The 23,257-nt window shown below is 44.0% G+C and overlaps 1 protein-coding gene across 1 annotated transcript in view; it reads left to right on the top strand.

Moving 5' to 3' along the window:
* The window catches only part of CAPN5 (calpain 5), a 68,387-nt gene that overhangs the window by 6,971 nt on the left and 38,159 nt on the right, over positions 1-23,257 (top strand). Inside the window, exon 2 of the mRNA XM_063305959.1 lies at positions 6,205-6,381. Coding sequence (XP_063162029.1) covers positions 6,220-6,381 — 162 coding nt within the window. The 5' untranslated portion in view covers positions 6,205-6,219. The remainder of the gene's footprint in view (positions 1-6,204; positions 6,382-23,257) is intronic.

Genomic DNA, 23,257 nt, shown 5'->3' with positions numbered 1-23,257 from the left:
GATTTGCTTAATGACTGCCACAAATGGTAGTAAAATCTGGTTGGTTTCGCTTAATGAGCACTTCACTTAGCAACCGAAATTCTGGTCCCCATTATGGTCACTAAGTGAGGACTACGTGTATAAGATGCGAATAATACCTTACAAAACACAGATTTCTCTCTATAACCTTGACTCAACTTGGGAGATTTTTCAGAGTCCTGGATGTTGCTGGAGCAACATCATTTCAGCAAACTGCTTTGATAACATACAACGTGCTCTGGATTAGGAGGAGGAAATGGAGCCCCAGTGTTTCAAAAACCAGTGGAGCAAGAGGGATTTGCAGAAAAGCTATTTTATTTTATTAGTGGTTGTACTTGTTTTGCAATATTTAGCGCCCATCCTAATCGAAACAGACTCTGGGCGGGGTGCAGCAAAAGCCAAACAAGGAAAAGACATTAAACCTCATAGCAAAAATCAACAATAGAAATGTAGACATTGTAGGAGGCGAGCTGTTTCAGCTTATGATAGCTCAAAATCAGGAGGAGTCTGGAAGACCTTTTCCGACTAACACATTTTGTTAAGAAGCAGAAGTTTTTGGGAGCTGCAGCTCCCTTCATCAAATTTGAATTCTGGCTGGGGAATTCTGGGAGTTGAGGTCCACACATCTTAAAATTGCCAAGTTTGAAAAACACTGGGCTAGACTGATATAAGATTTAAACTGGGGTGAGGCAGAGGGAGAAAGAGGGGAAATCAAAGTGGTCACCTCAATTTAAACGCAGAGTCTGGTGTACAGACCCCTTATCCGAAAAAGGTATTTCAGTGTATAAAAGAAAATACTGAGGTATCAAATAATTATGTGCAAATACAATTGACGATCATGCACCATCAAGCTGTCGACTCTTAGCAACCACATAGCTAGCTATTAAAAAAATGACAAATCTGTAACAGAAATATATATGCTTCTTTATTAATCCATCAAATCAATAACACAATACCTTTTTTTAGGGTATTATAATTTGGTTAAGGAGATTGATTGAAGTTAACAAATATTTTTGGAGTCTAGAGGCCATAAATTACATGGCTGCTGCCTATATCGACTACTGAATGGTAAGCTAAATTTCAGTTCTTCAAGATTGGTGAAAATAAAGCGGTAATTTCCCCCCCCCCCCCATCCAACTCTTGTTTATCTGACTTTTGGAACGGATCTTCCTTCTGTCCTTCAAGGCCGTCTCCTTTATCCACGGCAATCTCAGGATTTTGGAAGGTTTGTCAAATCCTTCCAATTGCAGCTGGAATCTTTAGTTGTCCCAACCAGGTTGATGAGTGTAGTCTTAGAATGACCCACTTGTTTTGTTTTTTTAGATTAAACGTGACTTAGAAAATATTGGCCTTCTCAACCCATTTGACCTGGAAATAGTCATATGGTAGGCATAGTTTTAAGAGACAGTCATGTGTTTCAGTGGTGTTGGCGTGTGGTAGGGGCAGATAAGCCCCAAATCAGTGTTTCTCAACGGTGGCAACTTTCAGATGTGTGGACTTCAACTCCCAGGATTCCCCAGCCAGCGAGGCTGGCTGGGGAATCCTGGGAGTTGAAGTCCACACATCTGAAAGTTGCCACCGTTGAGAAACACTGCCCTAGATTATACTTAGTACTGATGGAGACACTGCAATCTCACCTCTCTGCCCTGTGGCGGTTGCAATGATCTCGCCTGGTCTGGAGAAAGTTTTGCGTGTCCTTGTGGTGCCATTTGCTGCTGAGAAAAAGTAATCACTCAGGAAGCCTTTGGCTTAGATCCAAGGAGCCTTTTTAATTAAATCAAGAAAAGGAAGAGAATTAAAACAGCAACAAGCTCAAGGAGGACTGCTAGATCTTCTCTGGAGAAATCTGAAGCAGAAGGTCTTCAGATCAGGATGACTTTTGGTTTCACTTGTCTCTCTTGGTGGTGGTACATGGGGTCTAGCCCAGCATTGTCCTGGTGCCTTTGAGAAGCCTGCAAATGTGGAGAAGAAGGGAAAAATTCTTCCAGAAATTAGAACGGTAGCTCTTAAACTGGGATTAATTTGATACTGAGAGTAGCAGAACCAGCCTTTCTCAACCTTTTGACCCTGGAGGAACCCTTGAAATATTTTCCAGGCCTTGGGGAACCCCTGTACATTCAGGCTCCAATATAGGCTAGAAGTCACAAAACAATTCTATTTGTTTCATGGGTAGGCCTGTCTAGATGCATTAACAGTGTTTAAACTAAAAATAAAGAATGAAACTTTCCTCTTTTGTGTGAAGTTGCCCGAATTTGAAATACTTTTTAAAAATAAATCGTGATCTCCCAGGGAACCCCTAGTGACCTCTCGCAGAACCCGAGGGTGCCACAGAACCCTGGTTGAGAAACCCTGAATGGAACCGTTTGCAATTGCTTGTTCGTGAGTCCAGGATCCAGGCTGGGAGTATCCCTGCCAAGATCCTTGTGTAAAACAACAGCGTCTCACTTTTTTGTGGGGTAATGACATTATTCGAGACCAGGAAAAGGGGTAATGGGGTCAAACAGTTTAAGAACCACTGAACTAGAAAGTTTGGAAAAGGCCTCTTAAAAATCAGGTTCAGCCATCAATAGACACGTAGAGATAAACCACATTGACACCCCGTTCAAAAGAGACAATGAAAAAGCTAAGAAGGAAACAAAAAGGCTAGAACACATCCTCCCCAGCATCTAACAACCAGATAAGCAGGGATTAACACCAGACAAACAATCAAGCAGAATACAATACCCCAATCAAGGAACCACCAAGGAGGAAACCACACACACACACCCCAACACTGGCAGGGCAAGCTGCTGGATATAAACAGGGAGCAAACCCCACACTCCCTTGCACTGATGATGTTGGGTCACGAGATGTCTGCAAGCCAACAGCCAAGCTCAGAGAGCATCAAGGACTCCACAGTTCAACCTTGAGCTACAGATGTTCTCTTCTATCAGATTCTAGCAGCTGTTCTTTAAGATTGTTGTCTGTCCTCCTCCTCCTCTTCTTCCTCCTGCAGTTTGGCAGCTATCAATGCTATTTGTTCCTTGGGAGTTACTGTTCCAAACAAGGACAATGTTTTTGGTGCCAATGTCAATTTTTCAGCCAGGATGTGCATTGAATTCCGGGCTTTCTTTGCCTTGAATCTTTCCTCATTTATTACATTGCACTTAGTATTTCATGTGGCATATTGTGTATCCCCAATATTCCAGTTGCCTTTATTTGATAGTATTCACATTTTATCTTTCAGATACATTGCCTGTAATTCAACAGTAAAAAAATGATTGTTATCCCCAAATTCTCTGAATTGGCCTAGGACCTTTTTCAAACCACCCTTATAGGGGGCTAATCTCTACGCCCAATGGCGGTAAATCACATAATTTTACTCTGCTTTGTGTAAAGAATGGATCCATTTTAGCTTTCCTTTTTTCTCCTGGCATTTTGCCTTGTTCTGGTTGTATCAATGTGGTCTAGAGAGAAGCAAGAAATGGATGTCTTTTTCTCGAAAGGGATGTTCTGTCGGCCAACAATTGAGGTTGTTGGACTAGATCCAGGGTCGAGAGGAGCAGATTAGAAATTACGGGAAGATCTCAGAATCTTGTTTGTTAAATCAGGAAGCATTGCTGATTCCAAATTCTAGAACAGCAGCTCTTAAGTCGTCTTTTTTTTTTATTCTCCTAAATTAGTTTGCTGGAAAAGAGCACCATGGCTGCATTCACACAACAAAATTAATCATTTCAAGCAGCCTTTCTCAACCTTTTGACCCTGGAGGAACCCTTGAAATATTTTTCAGGCCTTGGGGAACCCCTGCACATTCAGGCTCAAATAGAGGCCAGAAATTGCAAAATTATTCTATTCGTTTCATGGGTAGGCCTGTATATATGCATGAACAGGGTTCTTATACTAAAAATAAAGAATGAAACTTAGCTCTTTAAGGTGAAGTTGCCCGAATTTGAAATACTTTTTAAAAATAAATCGTGATCTCCCAGGGAACCCCTGGTGACCTCTCGCGGAACCCGAGGGTGCCACGGAACCCCGGTTGAGAAACCCTGATTTAAAGACTAGCATGTGCATTTCCAGCCCTGCTCAGTTCATTTAAATCTTGCTTTGTTGTTCTTTGTGGAAACCCAAGGAAATGCCATAATCAAGTTAAGCGTCTTATGCAAAGGCAGCTGGGTGTGTGTTAGGCATAGACCCTCTTAGGTGACCCCAGTTCCTGAGTGAGAACACACTTCAAGGAAGACCCTTACCTTAACTGTTAATCTGTCTAACTCCTGAATCATTATTGGTAATTTGCTCCTTTTAATATTTTTAACTGCTAAAGTTCTGCCGTTCTCCAGACCGCACTGTCAAATCTGGCCTGTGCCCAGAACTTAATGGATGTGTGAATGCCCTGTTGTGGGGAAAATGCCCACTCAAGTAAAGAACCAAGCATTTGGAGACAGATGCCAACAAAGCATTCTTTATTGGCGTGGGCCACTATAGTGATCACCGGGTTCCTTGCCAAGGAACGTAGAAGAACCCCACAGCCCACAAGGTCACAGGTTATATTCCCTCTGAAATGATGCATAAGAATTACAAAGGCAATGTAAATTATAGCATGAACGTTATAGCTGGAATGTGGCATTTCATAAGAATATTGAGTGACCTGACACCTCTAAATTCCATGTTTCTAGGGAGGCTCCAAGCCCCACTTTCTACAGATACTAGCCCCTTCCAGCATAAAGGATGTCCTCTGTAATGTTTTCCCTTTCCCACCAACAAAAAGACGACAACCTGGTTTTTGTTACCTGCCTCCCTCCCCTCCAGGGTCTTCAGGGAATGCCTGTTCCTTCTGCAGTGCAGTTCACAATCCCTCACAACAATGATGTACTATATGTAAAAACATAATATTATTGGTCCTCCCCAGCTAAATCAGAGAAGCACAGGAGGTGATATTTAAGAATGGTGTAAGATCTGGAGAGCATTTGGAATGCAGATATTGTCTGGAGGCTGAATGGGTGGTTTACACAACCGTAGAGGTGTGTATAATGAGAAATCTGACTCCCAAAAGATTTCCTGGGTTGCCCCAGGAATACTTCTTCTGCCGGTGAGCAAAATGGCTGCGTTGACATGATGTCCTAACAACCAGGAAACACACTGAGACAAGGAACTGGTCTCTAATATTTATTGCTAGTACTTAACAGGAATCCTAACGAACTGAAGAAGCGTGGGGAAAACCCAGACATATAACCCCCAAGGGTTAAGGCGGTCCCGATCTGTGTCTCTTTGAATGGCTGAACAATTCCTCAGTGCTACGCATGCGCTTGACAGTCTGGATGGGAGCCCCCTGCTCGCCACCCTTACTCATGAAACATGACATGCCTAAGCAAGTCAGAGGAAGCTCTCACAGCTGCATCTTCACAGTTAGCTCGGCTAATTTGAATCTTGGCTAGGTGTGTTTTGTGGCTTAACGCACTGCATGAACCAGGCAGTTGAGTTAATTTAGGGTTCAGCGTATTGTGCAAATCCAGAAAATGGGTTAGTGCCATAACCAAGGTAATGTTATGTTTTGAGACCTCTACCAAGCAGCTGAGCTTGAAAGAGAGAGAGAGAGAGAGGAAGTTACCTTCCCAAAAAGAACTAGAGATGGTTGGAAAAGTTGTTTGCTTAGCTGCAGTGGGACTATCAAAGAATACATGAATGAAACAATGAGGAAATGTTCTTCCTCTCTATTTTTGCTGTAGACTTTTTTGAGGTTTAACAGTCGAGAGGAGTTGGTGGTGCTTAGGAAGCTGGCACTGATCACTGGAGCTAAGAATTAATGACTTTATTTTGCCAGCACGTGGATCTGTGCTAACAATTCTGCCCTCCCAGATGTTTGCTCAGCAGAGGCCATCACTTGAACTCATAGCTGACCAGAGGCCAACTCTGGCAGCCAAAATCTTCCAGTCTTAGGTCAGCCTTCTCCAGGCTGCTTCTTCCAGTTGTCATCCCACCGTGCCTGGGTGTCTTGACCAGATTCGGTAAACCTCTGGCTTGCATAGCAAGGCAAATTATCCTTGATCTTTCAATGGTGTCTGAAATCATCTTAACTGGGTCTGTCATGGATGGGTATGATCTTCCCCAATCTTCTAGACGTGCTCAGAGTGCAATTTCCAAGGCTGGATCAGGGCTTTTGTCTACTGCATGTGAACCCCCTTGCTGAGCTTGTGGCTTCTGTCCTTCTAGGGGTGGCCGGGAAGGATGTTCTCATCGGTGAAGCCATATGAAAATCAGCGGTACTCTGCTTTGAAGAAGGTCTGTCAGAGGAGGAAAGTCTTGTTTGAAGATCCGCTGTTTCCAGCCAATGATGATTCGCTTTTCTACAAGTCCCGGATTCAGGGGATCCAGTGGAAGCGACCCAAAGTAAGGCCAACTGTGGGGAGATGGGTCCTGAAATTTGTTGAGGTTCTTCATCTCAGAGATGAACTTGAATGTCCCTGCGATGGTTGATGTGATAGTGCCATGGACACACTTGAACTTGTCTTCTTTCGCGCTCTCTTCCTTCAGCCTTATTTCTGGTTCTGTAATCAAGGGGGCCTGATCATATTTGTTTGTTATTTCCCAAACCAGCTGAAGATCTATCGAACCCCTTTGGCCCACACTGTTCTTCTGCTGAACATTGTAAAGGGGAGCACTGTTTTGGTAGAATAGCTGTCCCGATCTGGGATTTTTCAAATGGATCCAAATTGCAACACCCAGAATTCCCCAACCACCAGACTGGCTAGGAATTCTGGGAGGTGGAATCCTAAACATCTGGAGGATCGGAGAAGGCTGATGGAAATCGACCAGTTCTGGGGATCCAGCAGATGTTTTATCAGACCTTCTTAGAAGGGTCTCCAAATCTGCTGCACTTTTCAAAATGTGCCAGGATTATGGTATAGAAAAGGTTGTTTATATCCAGGTTTGGAAACTCTTAATTCTTTTTCAGCTGCAAGGATAATGAGACATTAGTCTGAAATATTGACAGTCTGAATTAGATCACTCTGTTAGGGAGAACTTTGCACTGTTCTGGGTGGTGGAACTTCTGAATTTAAATTCAGAATTCTGGAACTTTTGTTGCCTCAGCAGGAGAGTCAAAATCATTCCAATGCTAAGTGTACCAGAAGCCAGGAATGAAAATACATTCAGATAGTGGTAAAAAGGTCCAAAATCAAAAATCTATATTTTATAACTAGGAACTTGCGCGGCTAGTTGGTGCTTCTTGGTGAGAATATACAGGTAGTTCTTGACCTACGACCACAATTGGGACCAAACTTCCATCTCTAAGTGAGGCGGTTGTTAAATGGGTCATGCCCAATTTTATGACCTTTTTTGCTGTGATTGTTAAGCGAATCACCACAGTTGTTAAGTGAACCATGTGGTTGTTAAGTGAAGCCGGCTTCCCCCATTGACTTTGCTTGTCAGAAGCCAGCTGGGAAGGTTGCAAATGGCGATCACGTGACCCTGGGATGTTGCAACCATCATAAATACATGTGCTTGCCAAGAGCCTGAATTTTGATTATGTGACCGCAGGGATGCTGCAGTGGTCATAAGTGTGAGGACCAGTCGCAAGTCACCTTTCTCAGCACCGTCGTAACTTTGAACAGTCGTTAAATGAATGGTCCTCAGCTGAGGACTACCTGTGCTTCGTTTTAGTCCATTTAATTAATCCAGTTCTTTTTATGAAATATAAAGATCTGACATAATCCTCAAGGATATTATGGGCAAACGGGAACTGTTTAAGAGGGATTTTGATTGATAAATGTCCCTGTTGATTTTTATTGCTGTTTGATTGGTCATTTTATGATTTTATGGGAGATTTGATTTAAGGAGTTTATTTGCTGATATACCATTTTACTTATATACTGAGGACATTTATTGTTGAGATTGTAACCTGCTGGGACCAATGCATCAGGGAAAACATTGAGCAAACAAATAAAAAAAAACCCTAATTCTAAGGATAAACATTGAGTATTCATTTTTTAGGTAAACGTTTATTTGTTTTACTGTGTAAGCCTTATCATCTGCCCTAATCCAAATGGATACTGGATGGGTACAACAAAGTCCAAAAACCCGCACTAAAAACATATATGGATAATAAACATCCACAATAAAAATATAATTAAAATTATATATATATATATATATATATATATATCTCCATCCATCCATCCATCCATCCATCCTATAATTCCCATAAGCGTAAGTGATTCTGGGAATCCAAGTCCAAAGCTGTTGTCCTAATCAGCTGGGTTGTCAACCATTATTTTACAACAAAACATTGCTCTATGTTCTGCACAAAAGAAAAATATGGCTACTTTGATCTGGTCTAAGTGGTGGGATAAACCTTGGGAACACCATTTTTTCTAATCCAGTTAGCCACCGTGGACGTTCTTGCTTCTCCTTTGAGCTGTTGAAGGTGATAAAGTGGGCTGCTTGACATTATGCAAGGACTGGCATCTCGGAGCTGACAGTAGTGGTTTTATGTTCCCAAATTCCATGAGTCTTCCTTCCTGTCATTGAGAAGTTCAGTGAAATTTCCAATTTTATAGTATCTTGTTTATTGGCGTCTCACATTTAATACACCAAGAGACTGGGCCAAGGGACGCTGCCTAGGGAACGGTCAGATAAGAGAGGGCTTAGCCCGCAGCTGCATAATGGGAGGAGCAAGAGGCTCAGAAGGGACCCTCCCTGGTTTCTCAGGCTGCAAAGGAGAAGGGTGGGGAGAACTGGACTTTCAGACTTGCAAGATTCTGTCAATGTAGCCTTACAATAAAGTAGAATTAGCTCATTCTAGTCTGGTTTACCCCACGAGTCCAACAGATAGGGCGTGTGGAGAAGCTTCTTTTTCTGATATAAGCCGTCTGGGCTCCAGAGATAGGGGAGGAATCGTTATGAGACTCCACTCCAGCCTTGGCTATCTTCTTCCTGTTTCAAACCACCGCAGCCCCGTGATTAAATTGCTGTTCTTTTCAGCATGCAATCTGCAAAGTGGGTGCCATGCTACCCCACCTAGGAACAGGGTCTTAAATGCAGCAGAAAGCCATTTGCGCCGTACTGAAATTTTCTGCATCGGGGGAGCTTCCATCTGGCCCTGCCTGTCCTTGATATTATCGTAGCTATTCATAATAGAGGCACATTCCCAGATGCTGGCTATTTTCCAAGCTGAATGGAAGAAGGACATTTCCTCCCACAATGGGGCCCGTGTCCTCCTTGTGAATCTCTAAGCCTCTTAATGCATGGATTTCACAGCCTGAGTTGCTGCATTTTTTTCAAAGAACGATGCAATTGTCCCTTTGAAAAGAGAAATTTCTTCTCTCCCCAGCCTTGCTCAGCTGCAGCATTTCCAGACAAAAATCATTTGAATTTCAGAGAGCACAACTGAGCCATTGTCTGCCTTTGGTGGAGAAAGGGCTGAGGGAAGAAAAGGCCCCATGTGTCAGACTGTAGTTTGATGTCAGTTTTAATTTAAGGAGTTAGTGCACATTGCTACAGAGAAGGGCTTCCCTCCTGTTTGTTTATTTTTTATTTATTTTTCCTGCTGGAGAGATTCTATTACAGCTTTTTTCCCCCTGTCCTCCCAACCAGATGCCTCCTTGGAATCTGGAAAACGACTCCCATCATCCCCAACCAGAATGCCATTGGTTGGGAAATGGTGATACTTTTACAAGATCATTTTGCACCTCCTTAGGTTCCCAAAGGGACAGAGGGAAATTTGGGAAGTTGCTCAGAAGAAAGGCCATGGAGATTTTTTTGTTTGTTTGTTTGGCTTGTCTTGGTTCACACACCAAATTAGACAACGCCATTAGAAGCTGTTTGAATGGGCCCAGCCATCTGCTAGGACTGTGAGCCCGGCTCTCGTGTAGCTAATTAACTGTGATTGATGCCGATACTTCTGAAAAATGCCAAATTAAGGGGAAGCTGGCTTGGCAGATAAATCGATAGAGAGAGACTAGCCTGTGTTAGTCCAGAAGTAGCTCTCAAGATGCCCAACAGATGCACCAGACGTTCTTATATTTTAAATACCAAATGAGATGTCTGGCCTGATGCAAGGTTTCATTTCCCAGAATGGCTCTGTATGAAATGCTAGAAAATAAAAAGATTTATTTGGAGAGAAAGAGGGGAGGGAAGGAAGGAAGGAGGGGAGGGAGGGAGGGGAGGAAAGAAGGAGAGGGGAGGGAGGGAAGGAAGGAAGGAGAGAAGGGAGGGAGGGAGGGAAGGAAGGAGAGAGGGGAAGGAGGGAAGGAAGGAAGGAGAGAGGGGAGGGAGGGAAGGAAGGAAGGAAGGAAGGAGAGAGGGGAGGGAGGGAAGGAAGGAAGGAAGGAGAGAGGGGAGGGAGGGAAGGAAGGAAGGAGAGAGGGGAGGGAGGGGAGGAAAGAAGGAGAGAGGGGAGGGAGGAAGGGAAGGAAGGAGAGAGGGGAGGGAGGGAGGGAAGGAAGGAAGGAGAGAGGGGAGGGAGGGAGGGAAGGAAGGAGAGGGGAGGGAGGGAAGGAAGGAAGGAAGAGAGGGGAGGGAGGGAAGGAAGGAAGGAGAGGGGAGGGAGGGGAGGAAAGAAGGAGAGGGGAGGGAGGAAGGGAAGGAAGGAGAGAGGGGAGGGAGGGAGGGAAGGAGAGAGGGGAGGGAGGGAAGGAAGGAAGGAAGGAGAGAGGGGAGGGAGGGAAGGAAGGAAGGAGAGAGGGGAGGGAGGGAAGGAAGGAAGGAGAGAGGGGAGGGAGGGAAGGAAGGAAGGAGAGAGGGGAGGGAGGGGAGGAAAGAAGGAGAGGGGAGGGAGGGAGGGAGGGAAGGAAGGAGAGAGGGGAGGGAGGAAGGGAAGGAAGGAAGGAGAGAAGGGGAGAGAAGGAAGGAAAGGAAGGAAGGAGGGAGGGAAGGAGAGGGGGGAGAGAAGGGAAGGAAGGAAGGCGTCCACTGTAGTATACTTCTTGAGTAGAGAAGATTTATGGTGAAATAGAAGAGAATGGGCTGAAACCAGGATCAGATCAGGAAGACTGGACCCACAAACCAGCTGTGGCTTTCAGAGGCCCCAGGCTTGCTCCACAGAGCACTGGAAACAGGCGTTTTCGCTCTGTGGGTATCCTTAGCAGACATGAGGAGGATTTGGACACGTGGAAAGCAGCCAGCTGCTGTAAACAGTTTGCAGGGAGTAGTTTGAAGGCTCCGCGCTGGAAGAGTCCAAACAAGGAAATTCAGGGCTGTGGGAAACGTAGCGAGTAGTAATCTGTGCGACAGATTAACAAGAATGTTTGTTTTCTAAGAAGGGAACAACGATGGGGTCTGCGTAAAGCTGCTTTTAAGCCTGCCTCGACTCCTGGTTACTTCATGGACACATCTGGGCAGTTTTCTTCTGAGAATTATAGAAATGGCTTCCCTTTGCCAGGACATTCTTTCCAACTTGTCTAGTTCTAGCCTTCACTCTGGGATCTCCTGGTGGTCTCCGATCCAAATTGTGACCAGGTCTGGCCCTGCTTAACTTTTTGAAATCAGCCACAGTCCACCAGGGACAGTCATGGAGTTCAGACTTAACTGCCGAATTATATTGTTGAAGTTAAAAGACAACAACCACACAGGTTGGAGTAAATCTTTGGATGTTTCTCAGTTCAGAACTCTTTAATTTTTTCTCTGAGTCACATTTTGCATTACTGCCTAAGATGGGTTGTAAACCACAGTTTACGGCTTAGCACACATGTAAACTCATCCTGATGTATATTCAATAAACCATGGTTTGTCAAACACGGTAGGTTTGTGATGTGTGAGGGAACACAAGGGTTGCTCTCTAGCTGAGTGTTTCTCAAACTTGGCAACTTTAAGGGGTGTGGACTTCAACTCCCAGAATTCCCCAGCCAGCATGCGCTGGCTGGAGAATTCTAGGAGTTCAAGCCCACACCCTTTAAAGTTGCCGAGTTTGAGAAAAGTGCTCTAGCTGGTAGATCTGATTAAGAAAAAATTAAATCCAGAGTTTCCCCCTTGCCGCTGTGATTCCTCCAGCAGTTTAAAAAAAGAACACAGCCCTGATGTTGCTTCTTAATCCCTTTCTTTCTATGAGAAAAGCAGCTCTGGATTTTAATGCTTCTGCTTAGTGCACCATTTCCTAGCACTGCATTGGCTTTGTGGTCTCAGGTATGCTGAAAATCTGGTTTGGCCTGGAGCCAAAGACTGTAAAAGGACAATTGGTTGCTAACAGTGACCATTGGAGAAATTCAGCTGCCCTTCCCAGCCGTTGCCAAATCCCTTTCTCTTGGCTCCACGCTGGCGAAAAAGGCTGAACCCGAAGGACATCTGTTGTCTCAAGAGATTGCAGTTCTGTATTATACTCGCGAAGAGTAAGCTTGCTCCATTAGACAACACGGGTTGCTCTTTGAGTAAATGTGATGATAAGGTGGCCTGAAAGGGCAGAGTGAGTTTCTTGCAAGCTGGGATATCAAAGCCGGAAGTTATAGCTTTGGTTCAGTGCTGGAAAAAAAATGAAAAGTAAAAACAAGTGGGGAGCAGAAATGGAGGAAAGGCGAGATGTCTGGCTTCTGCCATTCATTTTCTTTTTCTCCAGTTTGGGCTGAATTCCAAACCAGCACTGTCTAAATTTAAAGCTGTTTAACAATTTAACAATTTTGCTGGTGAAAGACTACAGCTGGTCCTCAACTTACGACCACAATTCCGTCGTAAGTCGTCATGGTCGTAGGTTGAATCACCACGTGACCGGACCCTATTTTACGACTATTTTTACAGTGGTCATTAAGCGAATCCAGCTTCCTCAATGGGCATTTTTGCTGGAAAATGGCAAAAAACGTTGCAAACCATGATCATGCGACACTGCAACCAGTTGTAAATGTGAGCCAGTTGCCAAGTGCCTGAAATGCGATCATGCGACTGTGGGGTGGTGGTGCAACGTTTTGCAACACTCAGAAGTGCTTTACAGGCCATAGAGGACCTGTTCTGAGGCCGTCATAACTTCAGACCATTGTCAAAACAAACGGTCGTAAGTCGAGGATTACCTGTATGAATAGGGTGCGGCTTTTAGAAGGGGACACATTCATCCCCCATCCCCGGATCCTATGTATTTGTCATTAGAACTGTGCTCCTCCAGGGAGGAGATCTTTGTTGCCAATAGTCCAATCTGAACATGGAATCTTGTTTGTGGCTTTGCACTTGTACATGTGGGTTACCAGTGTGCGCCACAGCTTGTGGAAACTAATCAGGAAAGGATGCCCTTTGACCTTTCAATTTGCACTCAGCTTGATGTCCTTGATGATGATGATGGGATTCTTTGCAGCATTGCCTCTTGTACTCTTGTGCACACAAAAGTGGATGGGGGGGTATAGCTCCCCCGCCCCCCCCCCCCCCGCATCTTGGCAACACAGGGTATTTCTATCTCGGCCTTCCGTTTCTCTTTTGGAAAAATCACACCCTGTTACTTATGTACAAACTCCAAAGAACAGTGACTTGGGTGAAGGAGAACTGCTATTTTTTTTTTTCTGGTGTTGTTTCCTTCGCCTATTCTTTTTCATTGCTTCTCTTTGTTAATAGTCTGCTCTGTATGGACTTCCAGGCAAAGGCGTTCAGCATCTCTGGCAATTCTATGAGCTGTCAAGATGCCCAGCATCATTCTGGGAGTTTTTGGATACTATGGGTTTTAAGTCACCCTTTCCAGATGCATAAGAGTTTGGATTACAGGTAGTCCTCACTTAATGACCACAATTGGAACCAAAATTTCAGTTGCTAAGCAAAGTGATCATTAAGCGAATCCAACCCGACTTTACAACCTTTTTTGCGGTTGTTGTTAAGCGAGTCGCCATGGGCATCAAGTGAACCATGTCATTAAGTGAATCACTTGGTTCCCCATTGATTTTGCTTGCCAGAAGCTCAAAAATGGCAATCACATGACTGTGATCAAAAATGGCAATCACATGACTGTGGGACGCTGCAATGGTCATAAATGCAAAGCTTTTGCCAGGCACCCAAATCGTGATCACATGACTGTGGGGACACTGCGACGGTCGTAAGTGCGAGGACTGGTCGCAAGTTGATTTTTTCAGCACCATCGTAAGTCCAAACTGTCACAAAACAGTTTGTTTTGGAAACCTGTACAGTTTCCAAAATTTGTCACCATGATCATGTTGGCTCAAAATCTTGAAACAATAGTTGTACCTTCTTTCAACACATCCCTGGAGACAGTGCATTAGTTATTATGCTTTAACAATTTTCTCTCTTCTACGGCTGGTTTAGTTCACCCCAAAACAATGGGTTAAAAGATGGCCCGTCGAAACCATGAACACAACAAGAACAAAAAAGGTTCTGCGAAAATTCAATTCTGTGAAAAAGCATTTGGCTTTTTCCCCAACTTCCCTCCCCTTCCGGGGGAGGAATTCTCTGAATTTTGGCATATCAATGCCTCTGAAAGTTATAAGAGCTTCACACGGGTCCTAGAGATGTGCAAACGAGACTGACTGAATAAAGAACAGCAAAGCGTAAACTGATTTTGTGTATTTTGTAAACAAACTCACCAAACTATAATCACGTAGTTGCCAGCTTCTTGCAGCTTATTTTTAATAAATGCAAAGCATGCAATTCTGTTTTCTTCTCTACCACTGCGTGGGGTTTGTATTTCCATCAAAATAAAAAGCAGTCCACCATTCTTTGCTAGTTGCGGCCGACAAAATGCCATTTTATTATAAAGTGGGAAAGTTGGTCATGTTATATTTTTTAAGTTTAGTGGCGCCGGGAGATGGGAAGCCTTCTTCACATCTCTGCATCCAGTTCTCGTAAAGCATTCTAGGCTAGATGGGGCAAAAGATTTAAAGTAATGGAGCGTGGCAATTTGGCAGAATACAGTATAGGTAGTCCTCACTTAACAACCACAATTGGGATTGGAATTGTGGTTGCTAAGCAAAGCAGTTATTAAGTGAATCCAACCTGATTTTACGACCTTTTTTGTGGCAGTTGTTAAGCAAATCACCATGGGCATTAAGTGAACCACATGGTCGTTAAGTGAATCGTCTGGTTCCCCATTGATTTTGCTTGCCAGAAGCCAGCTGGGAAGATTGAAAATGGCGACCGCATGACCACAGGATGCTGTGATGGTCATAAATACGAACTGGTTGCCAAGCACCCAAATTGTGATTACATGACTGTGATGGTCATAAGTGTGAGGACTGGTCATGAGTCAGTTTTTCCAGCAGTGTCATAAGTCTGAACCGTCAACAAAAAAAAGGTTGTTAAGTGAGGACTACCTGTAGCATGATTAGATTTTGCTTTTCTTTTTGGAACAATTTGAAGTAAACTTATAAGTCCCAACACTACCTTTGGAGCAGAATACAGTAGCTATTTATTTAATCTTAAACCTATGTATTTGTTTGCATTGGTTACTGCCACTGCAGATTCTCCAATTCTATTCATACAGCTGATTATTGAATAATCCATTTGGGGCTTTAGTACAATGCATCAAACAATAAACAATTTTATTCATTTGGCACAGTGTTGTTCCAACTTGACAGCTTCACGATGCATGGACTTCAACTCCCAGAATTCCCCAGCCAGCACACAGAACACAATAAGCTACAAACAGCTTATTAAAGTGAACGGCAACGAAGCTGTACATATTGTGTAAACGCAACTAAGTTTTTAACGGATCTGGCGAATTGTGTTGGGTGAACTGACCAGAGCACTCCAGCATATATATCTGGAGTTCAGAGGTTGCTTTTTATGCCCCAAATGAACTTGCAAATCATGGTTGCCGTGTTGTGCAATCACTCCATCTGGCAATAGCTGGAGAGTCTGCTTGGCCTCATGCTTTCCTGAACAATGCTGGGTTGTCCTCGAACTCGTCTACTTCAAGGCTTATCTTAACTTCCAAGGAGGCCTCTTGATGGAAAGGATCCAGCTTCTTCCACTGACTTTACCTGGTCTAATAAATTTTCCCTTGGTTTCTCCTAGCAAATGTTGCTTTACATTTACGACCCATGCTCCAATTAGTTAACTTAGGGAGTAATTGAGAGCAAACACAATTAATTGCTTCAAAGAGAATGGAAGTTGAGAGGACCTTGAGCAACTCTTTAAAAAGTCAAGGGGACAGAGAGTCACCAGTCCTTGGAATCTCCTCTTGAAAATAACTTTAGGGAAGCTGTCCAAATCTCAATTTGTTTTGATAACCCAAATCAAGAAGGTCAAAGATTGGTGTGTGTGTGTAAATTCCCCCTTATTGTCTCCTGCTGAAATTTTTTTATTTCTTGCAAATCATTTCAGGAGGAAATCTTGGGGGAGAACATGTGCATGCCTATATCTATGGTTAGAAATCAAAGGCTGTGGTCAAGGTGCTGAAGATTTATTTTTAAGAAGAAGAATCAGAGCTGGGGGATTCAAGGATAGCATTGCATCTGGGTTCCTCCACCATCATAGGAGATGCTGGTTTGAAGCAAGACATGCTTTGCCATAAAGACATGGCTCCTTGGTGTATTTGTTTATTTGCTGGACAGATCTCAGCATCATCTAATTTACAGGTAGTCCTCAACTTACGACCACAATTGGGATCGGAATTTCCCTTGTAAGTTGTTGCAATCATAAGTCGAGTCACCATGTGACTGGATCTGATTTTATGACCATTTTTACGGCAGTCATTAAGGGAATCACTGTGGTTGTTAAGCAAATCATGGGTTGTTGAGCAAATCCAGCTTCCCCGATGGGTGTTTTTTTGCTGGAAAATGGCAAAAAACGTCACAAAACATGATCACGTGACTGCAGGATGCAGCAACTGGTTGTGTGAGTTGGTTGCCAAGACTGAAGTGCGATCATGTGGCCAGGGGGTGGTGGTATGACTTTTGTGACACTTGAAAGTGCTTTACAGGCCGTAAACCACCCATTCCAAGCCTGTCGTAACTGTGGACCTTCATTAAACAAATGGTCGTAACTCGAGGACTGCCTGTACTTATTCTTCTGGCACCTATTCCCCACTTGGCCCAGCAGGTGGCAACACCTGGGTGTCATATCCTGGATTGGAAAGCTAAGCAGGATTGGGCGTGGTTAATGTTTGGATGGGAAACCACCTGGACAGACTGGGAGGGTGGTCTAGAGTAGACTGGGAAATTGAGAACACTTCCTGGAGGTCAATTCACAGATTATGTTCTGTTTTCTAAAATTCTGTAGCATCACTTTAATCCACAAGGACGCTGTTCTGTTCATTTCCAGCTCACTTCCCTGCTGCTTTGAGAAGACAACTATTTATTTATTTATTTTTCCAGTTTTCAAGGAAGGAAACGGTGGGACGCAATTAAGGAATAATGGGTAGCTGTAGATTAACAGCCAGTTTGGGTAGCTGCCTGTGGCCGATCTCAGAAAAAAGGGGAAAACCACGTCCGTGTTGGTGCTAAGAAGACAACGTGGCATGAAGACCGGATGTGTCCAGCTTGACTCAAAGACGCTTAATCTTACCTTTATGACCTGAGAAGTTTATACAGAGCGACTTCTTCCAGAATAAACAGATACACCAAAAGGGAAGTAATTTCCCCCTAGAAAAAACTGGCTGAACTGTGGCGTGGAAAAAGGATACAACTTTCCAAGCACCTGGGTTTTCATTTGCTATTTGCTTTTTTAAAAAATTATTTTAGAAATTAAGTTATTGGCCCTTATTGGGGCACAGATCTGCTCAAGCATGTATGGTCAAGATGTGCCACAGTTTTGGGGCTAAAATGAACAAGATGTTCAAGCTGCCTCGTTTTGTTAAAATATACTGTAAAAGAAAATGTCGGGGGAGGGAGGATAAGAAGATGATTGCTGGTAGATCAAGATGTGTGCCTTATTTAGCCGCTCTTACAGGCACACTGATGGGCATGTGTATCTTATTAGTGACGTTTTCAAAAAGTAATGTAAAGGGACATGAGGTTTACAGGTAGTTCCCGCTGAACGACCACAGTTGGGACTAAAATTTATTTTGCTAAGCAAAGTGGTCATTAAGCAAATCCAACCTGATCTTACAACCTTTTTTGTGGTGGTTGTTAACTAAATCACTGTGGGCATTAAGCAAACCACGTGGTTGTTAAGCGAATCATGCAGTTCCCCATTGATTTTGCTTGCCAGAAGCTGGCCAGGAAGGCCAAAAATGGCAATCACATGACCAGAGGACACTGCGACGGTCATAAATGTGAACTGGTTGCCAAGTGCCCAAATCGTGATCACATGACTGCGGGGACGCTGCAATGGTCCTAAGTGTGAGTACCAGTCGTAAGTCGGTTTTTCCAGCACTGTTGTAAGTCTGAACTGTCACTAAATGAATGGTTGTTAAGTGAAGACCACCTGTGGTTACAAGTCTTCCGAGCTGGGCCCTCCGGGAGTAAGGGAGGTAACGCTTGTTAGAAGATGGTTCATGGTCTGCTCATTACAAAGCCCCATGCCTTGAAAGCAGCAGAACACTCAAACAGAAAGAAAAAATAATACCAGGTTGTTTATTCTGAACAAATCTGAGAGGCCAGCCCAATTGACCTTTTCGCTGGGTTTGTGCAATGTTAGATGAGGCTAAAATAAAGTAATGGTAGTTTGCGGTTTATTGGGTTGGGTGAAGCCAGCTTCTTGTCTTGCCATGTTGTGTGAAATTAGCCACCACATTAAACTATAATGGTTTATTTGCCAGAGCAGAGCAAGCTATGTTTCTTGACCCCTTTGGACAACCCCGATAACTCATCTTACTATTCTTTGTAATGACAGTGAAAACACAAGTGTGCCAAGCAAGCTGTCTGAACCCACCCAGCCTATGGGCAGAAATGACCCAGTAGGCTCAGTATTCTGTTAGAAGGAACAATATATATTGTTTTATTTAGAGTAATACAGTAGTTGTCTTTCCAGCCTCAAGCCCATCAACTTTTTCTGACCTTTTAAAAATATGTTTAACTGAATTTTTAAAATATTACCCTTACATGTGTGTGCTTGCCTGCAAGCTTGCTCTGCCTGCCACTGCCTGTATGTGCGAATGACCTTGGGAGATGGGGATGAAGAGATGCTGCCAAGGGAACGGTCAGATAAGAGACAGCTTAGCCAGCAGCTGCATAATGGGTGGAGAAAGAGGCTCAGAAGGGACCCTCCCTGGTTTCTCGGGCTGTAAAGGAGACGGTGAGAGATTTGCACTTTCAGACTTGCAAGATTCTGTCAATGCAGCCTTACAGTAAAGTAGAATTAGCTCATCTGATCATGTTTCCTGTCTGGTCTACCTGGGAAGGCTGACAGTATGTGCCTAAGCCCAAACTAAGCTTAGCAATCTAACTTTGTGCCAGTGTTTGTGCATGACTAGCCTGGAACAGGACAATCCTTCTAGCCTGTCCTTCCTATAAAACAATGCACTTATTTTGGGCTATAAAAAGACCCTGGAATGATGCAAGCTTAAGGTTAGTGAGATTTCAGATTTCAGATCCATAGTCTAACAAGGTCAGAATATCTCCTCTCTCTGGACCATCATTGTTTGGGGATATCTGGTTCAATGAATCTTGGGTTAGCAACTCTGCTGCCACCTGGACATCACTGTACTAAATTAACTAATCATTTGGTTCTGACTTAAATGAGTGCCTTGTCTCATAATAACCTGAGGCTATAGAACAGCGTTCCTCAACCTTGGCAACTTTAAGACGTGTGGACTTCAGCTCCCAGAATTCCCCAGCCAGCCATGCTGGCTGGGGAATTCTGGGTGTTGAAGTCCACACAGCTTGAAGTTGTCAAGGTTGAGGAACACTGCTCTAGGCTGTCTTTCCTGGTTTAGGGTCCTGAAGGAGATTAGGCTTGGCCCTATCGCTCAAAAAATTGTAGTCCTGTAATGCCTCGTTAATGAAAAACAGGCTTTCCTGGCTGAATCTTCCAAATTTAATTCCTCATCCATGCTAGCTACACTCATTACGCTGTGTGACTTCTGGCTTGATATGAACCAACAAGCATTTAATTGAATGAAATTGGGGGCATTTGTTATTTTGCCAAATTGCTCTCAGGTGCAAGGGAAGAACGGAACCCCCTTGATGGTTAGCAACTGTTCTTTTGCATCCCAATCATTGGCTAATCAGGAATCTGAAGCCAGGAAAAACTACGGAGATCTGGTATGATCTGGATTACAACTGAACAACCCCAATTTCCAGCCCTTGATTTAGCGATCTAGGCCAAGCAACTTAATATCCCTGTCTTCCACAAAACCTTGGATCACATATCAAGATAAGTTGCTATTTGGATCTTTTGGCTGTAAATAAATATTGTTATTAATCATGATGTGGTTGGTTTGCTATGGCTAAGTGTATTAGACAAATCCTTCCGGGCAAATCTGCCCATATCCCTTGTTTGACAAACCATGGTTAATCATGACTTAATGTGATGCATGCATCAGGTCAAGAAGCCTTTGTGCAGATTGGCGTGGCTGAATAGGGAATTAATCAGGAGAATTGGTTATAGGTAGTCCTCGCTTAATGACCAGAATTGGGACCAGAATTTTGGTTGCTAAGGAAAGCGGTCATTAAGTAAATCCAACCCAATTTTACGAGCTTTTTGCGGTGATCATTAAGTGAATCACCACACGTGTTAAGCAAACCAAGTGGTTGTTAAGTGAATCACACGGTTCCCTATTGATTTTGTTTGCCAGAAGTCGGCTGGGAAGGTTGAAAATGGTGATCACATGACCATGAGATGCTGCGACGGTCATAAATGCGAACTGGTTGCCAAGTGCTCAAATCATGATCACATGAGTGCAGGGATGCTTGAATGCTTCTAAGTGTGAGTGCTGGTCATAAGTCAGTTTTTCCAGCATGGTTGTTAGTCCAAACTGTCACTAAATGAGTGGTTGTTAAGCAAGGACTGCCTGTAGTTGATTTGAGTGGAGGCTGATATTTAATCTTCAGGACATTCTTAAGTGCGGTTGGGTGTTTTGGTATGTTAGCAATATCCTTCAGTATCTGGCATCACTTCTGAGGTTTTGTCAAGATGCCAATGTTAATTGGTTGGCTATAAAGTGAAAAATTAAAAATGAATGCACTTATGATTCTATAAATCCTCTCAATTTCTCCTTTCCTACTTGCCAAATGTCAGATTCATGTAGAAACCCTGGTTAGCTTTGGCAGAGACACATTCCTAAGTGGAGGAAGCTTGGTGGTATTTCTCTTCTTAAAAACAAAACAAAACAAAACAAAACAAAGGCAATACAAATCCAGTCCTTTTTATCAAGCTTCCTCTCAAGCTGCTTGGCTTGGCTTCAAATTCTTGGTTTCAGATGCTCTGTGGAGTCCGAGTCCTCCTTGTACCGGTTTCCTTGGCCCGAGGAGGAGCCGTCCAAACCGTGTGCGAGGCCGTCAGATGAGGACGCTTGGGCCGAGGTTGAAGCGAGCCCCGCTGGCCTTTTTGAATGGCCCGATCAGCAAGAGGAGGAATCTTCGGCTGACTCCCTGCTTTTCCAAAGCATCTGGAGAAGTTTTTTTAAGTACCGGTCTTCAGTGTTGTCGTGAAAGGGGGGCTTCCAAGTGAGGTTATCAACGCCCTCTCCCTAATGGGATGACGGCAATTCCGTAGAAGGAAAAAGTTGGCCGTAGCTTGAGATTCTGCCTCGTCGGTCCCCAAAGCAGATGGTCTCCATTCCTGCCAATGCAGTTCATGAAACGCACATATGATGAAGAGCAAAATGGGGATAAGCTTCCTGGTCAATGACTTATGACAGGATAGAGGTCCCTCAGTGTTGGAAAGAGAAGGCATTGTTCTCCAGGGCATCACCCCTACTAACGGGTCACTGAACTGCAGAACTGCATTCATTTCTGCTCTCCCCATCTACTCTGATCTATGCGTCCCTGTACAGGTAGTCCTCACTTAATGACCATTCTTCAGTGACACTTCAGACTTACGACGGTGCTCAAAACTCGACAGACAACCAGTGCTCACACTTAGGACCGTTGCAGTGTCCCCGTGGTCACGTGATCATGCTTTGGGCACTTGGCAACTGGTTTGCATTTATGACCGTTGCAGTGTCCCATGGGCACGTGATCACCGTTTTCAACCTTCCCAGCCGGCTTCTGGCAAGCAAAATCAATGGGGAACCATGTGATTTGCTTAGTGACCATGTGGTTTGCTTAATGACCACAGTGATTCACTTAACAACTGCCACAGAAAAGGTCGTAAAATTGGGTTGGATTTGCCTAATGGCCGCTTCACTTAGCAACCAAAATTCTGGTCCCAATTGTGGTCGTTAAGTGAGGACTACCTGTATATGTGAGGAAGAATTGTTTCCCCCCCCCCCCTTACTGAGGCAACAGTGCAAAGTCAGAGGAAATAGATTTGGGCAGTGAAGATGGTTTTAAAGGGGGACTCAGCTGAGGAGCGGGATCAGACTTTTTTCAATGTGGTGAGTCTGAGAAAGAAATGAAAGGGTAGGAAGCCTCCCAGGATTTCCTTCTGTCAGTTCAGATGGTTGTTGACTTCTCCCAGGGGTGGGCAAGCTGAGCACCAGAGCTGCTGGAAGACCCCCAAAGTCTTTGGTAGCCATTTGGCATCAATCCCGCCTACTCTCCTGTCATTTTGAAGTGGGGAACATTGAAAGATGTACTGTAAAATAAGCTGGATGTAGTTTTCTTTTCTTTTAAAGCAAACCTACATCTCTGCCCAAAAATGCAAGGATCCCCTCCCTCTGACACACAAACACAGATACAAAAATATGGTCACCAGCCACCCAGGTGGTACTCACCCTTGATCAAAACTAGTGTGTGCCACCTGGTAACTTCCAGTTCCTTCTAGCCAAAGATAGTCCTGGACTTACAACCACAATAGGGACCGGAAAATTCATTGCTAAATGGTGTGGTCATTAAGTGAGGCATCACATAACCACACCTGATTTTACGACCTTTTTTGCCACAGTTGTTAAGCGAATCACCTGTGGTCGTTAAGCGAGACACCACGTGAGCATGACTTGCAACCTCCTGCTGACCTCCCCATTGACTTGTGCGTGACGGTTGCCAAGCACCCGAATCATGGTCAGGTGACTGGGGGACACTGCGACGGCCATAAGTGTGAGGACCTGTCGTAAATCACTTTTCATAGTGCCATCGTAACTTTGAACAGTTGAGAAATGAATGGTCGTTAAGTGAGGACTGCCTATAACTAGATCTCTCAAGCAAGGGAGGGCTGGTTTTCTGACCTGCTAGTTCTCCAGAGTCTTCTGGAGGAGATCTTCTCAATTTCTTTCCTCCTACAATGAGTTGATTATACTGTACATGTTGGGCGACCAAGCTGGAATCTTTTGCATGCCAAGCGGGTGAGCACCAGGGTGCCAAGGCAG

This window comes from Candoia aspera, chromosome 5 (genome assembly GCF_035149785.1).
Source record: "Candoia aspera isolate rCanAsp1 chromosome 5, rCanAsp1.hap2, whole genome shotgun sequence".
In the NCBI taxonomy this organism is placed as follows: Eukaryota; Metazoa; Chordata; class Lepidosauria; order Squamata; family Boidae; genus Candoia; species Candoia aspera.
The sequence above is the reverse complement of the archived record's forward strand: the minus strand, read 5'-3'. Positions and strand labels throughout refer to the sequence as shown.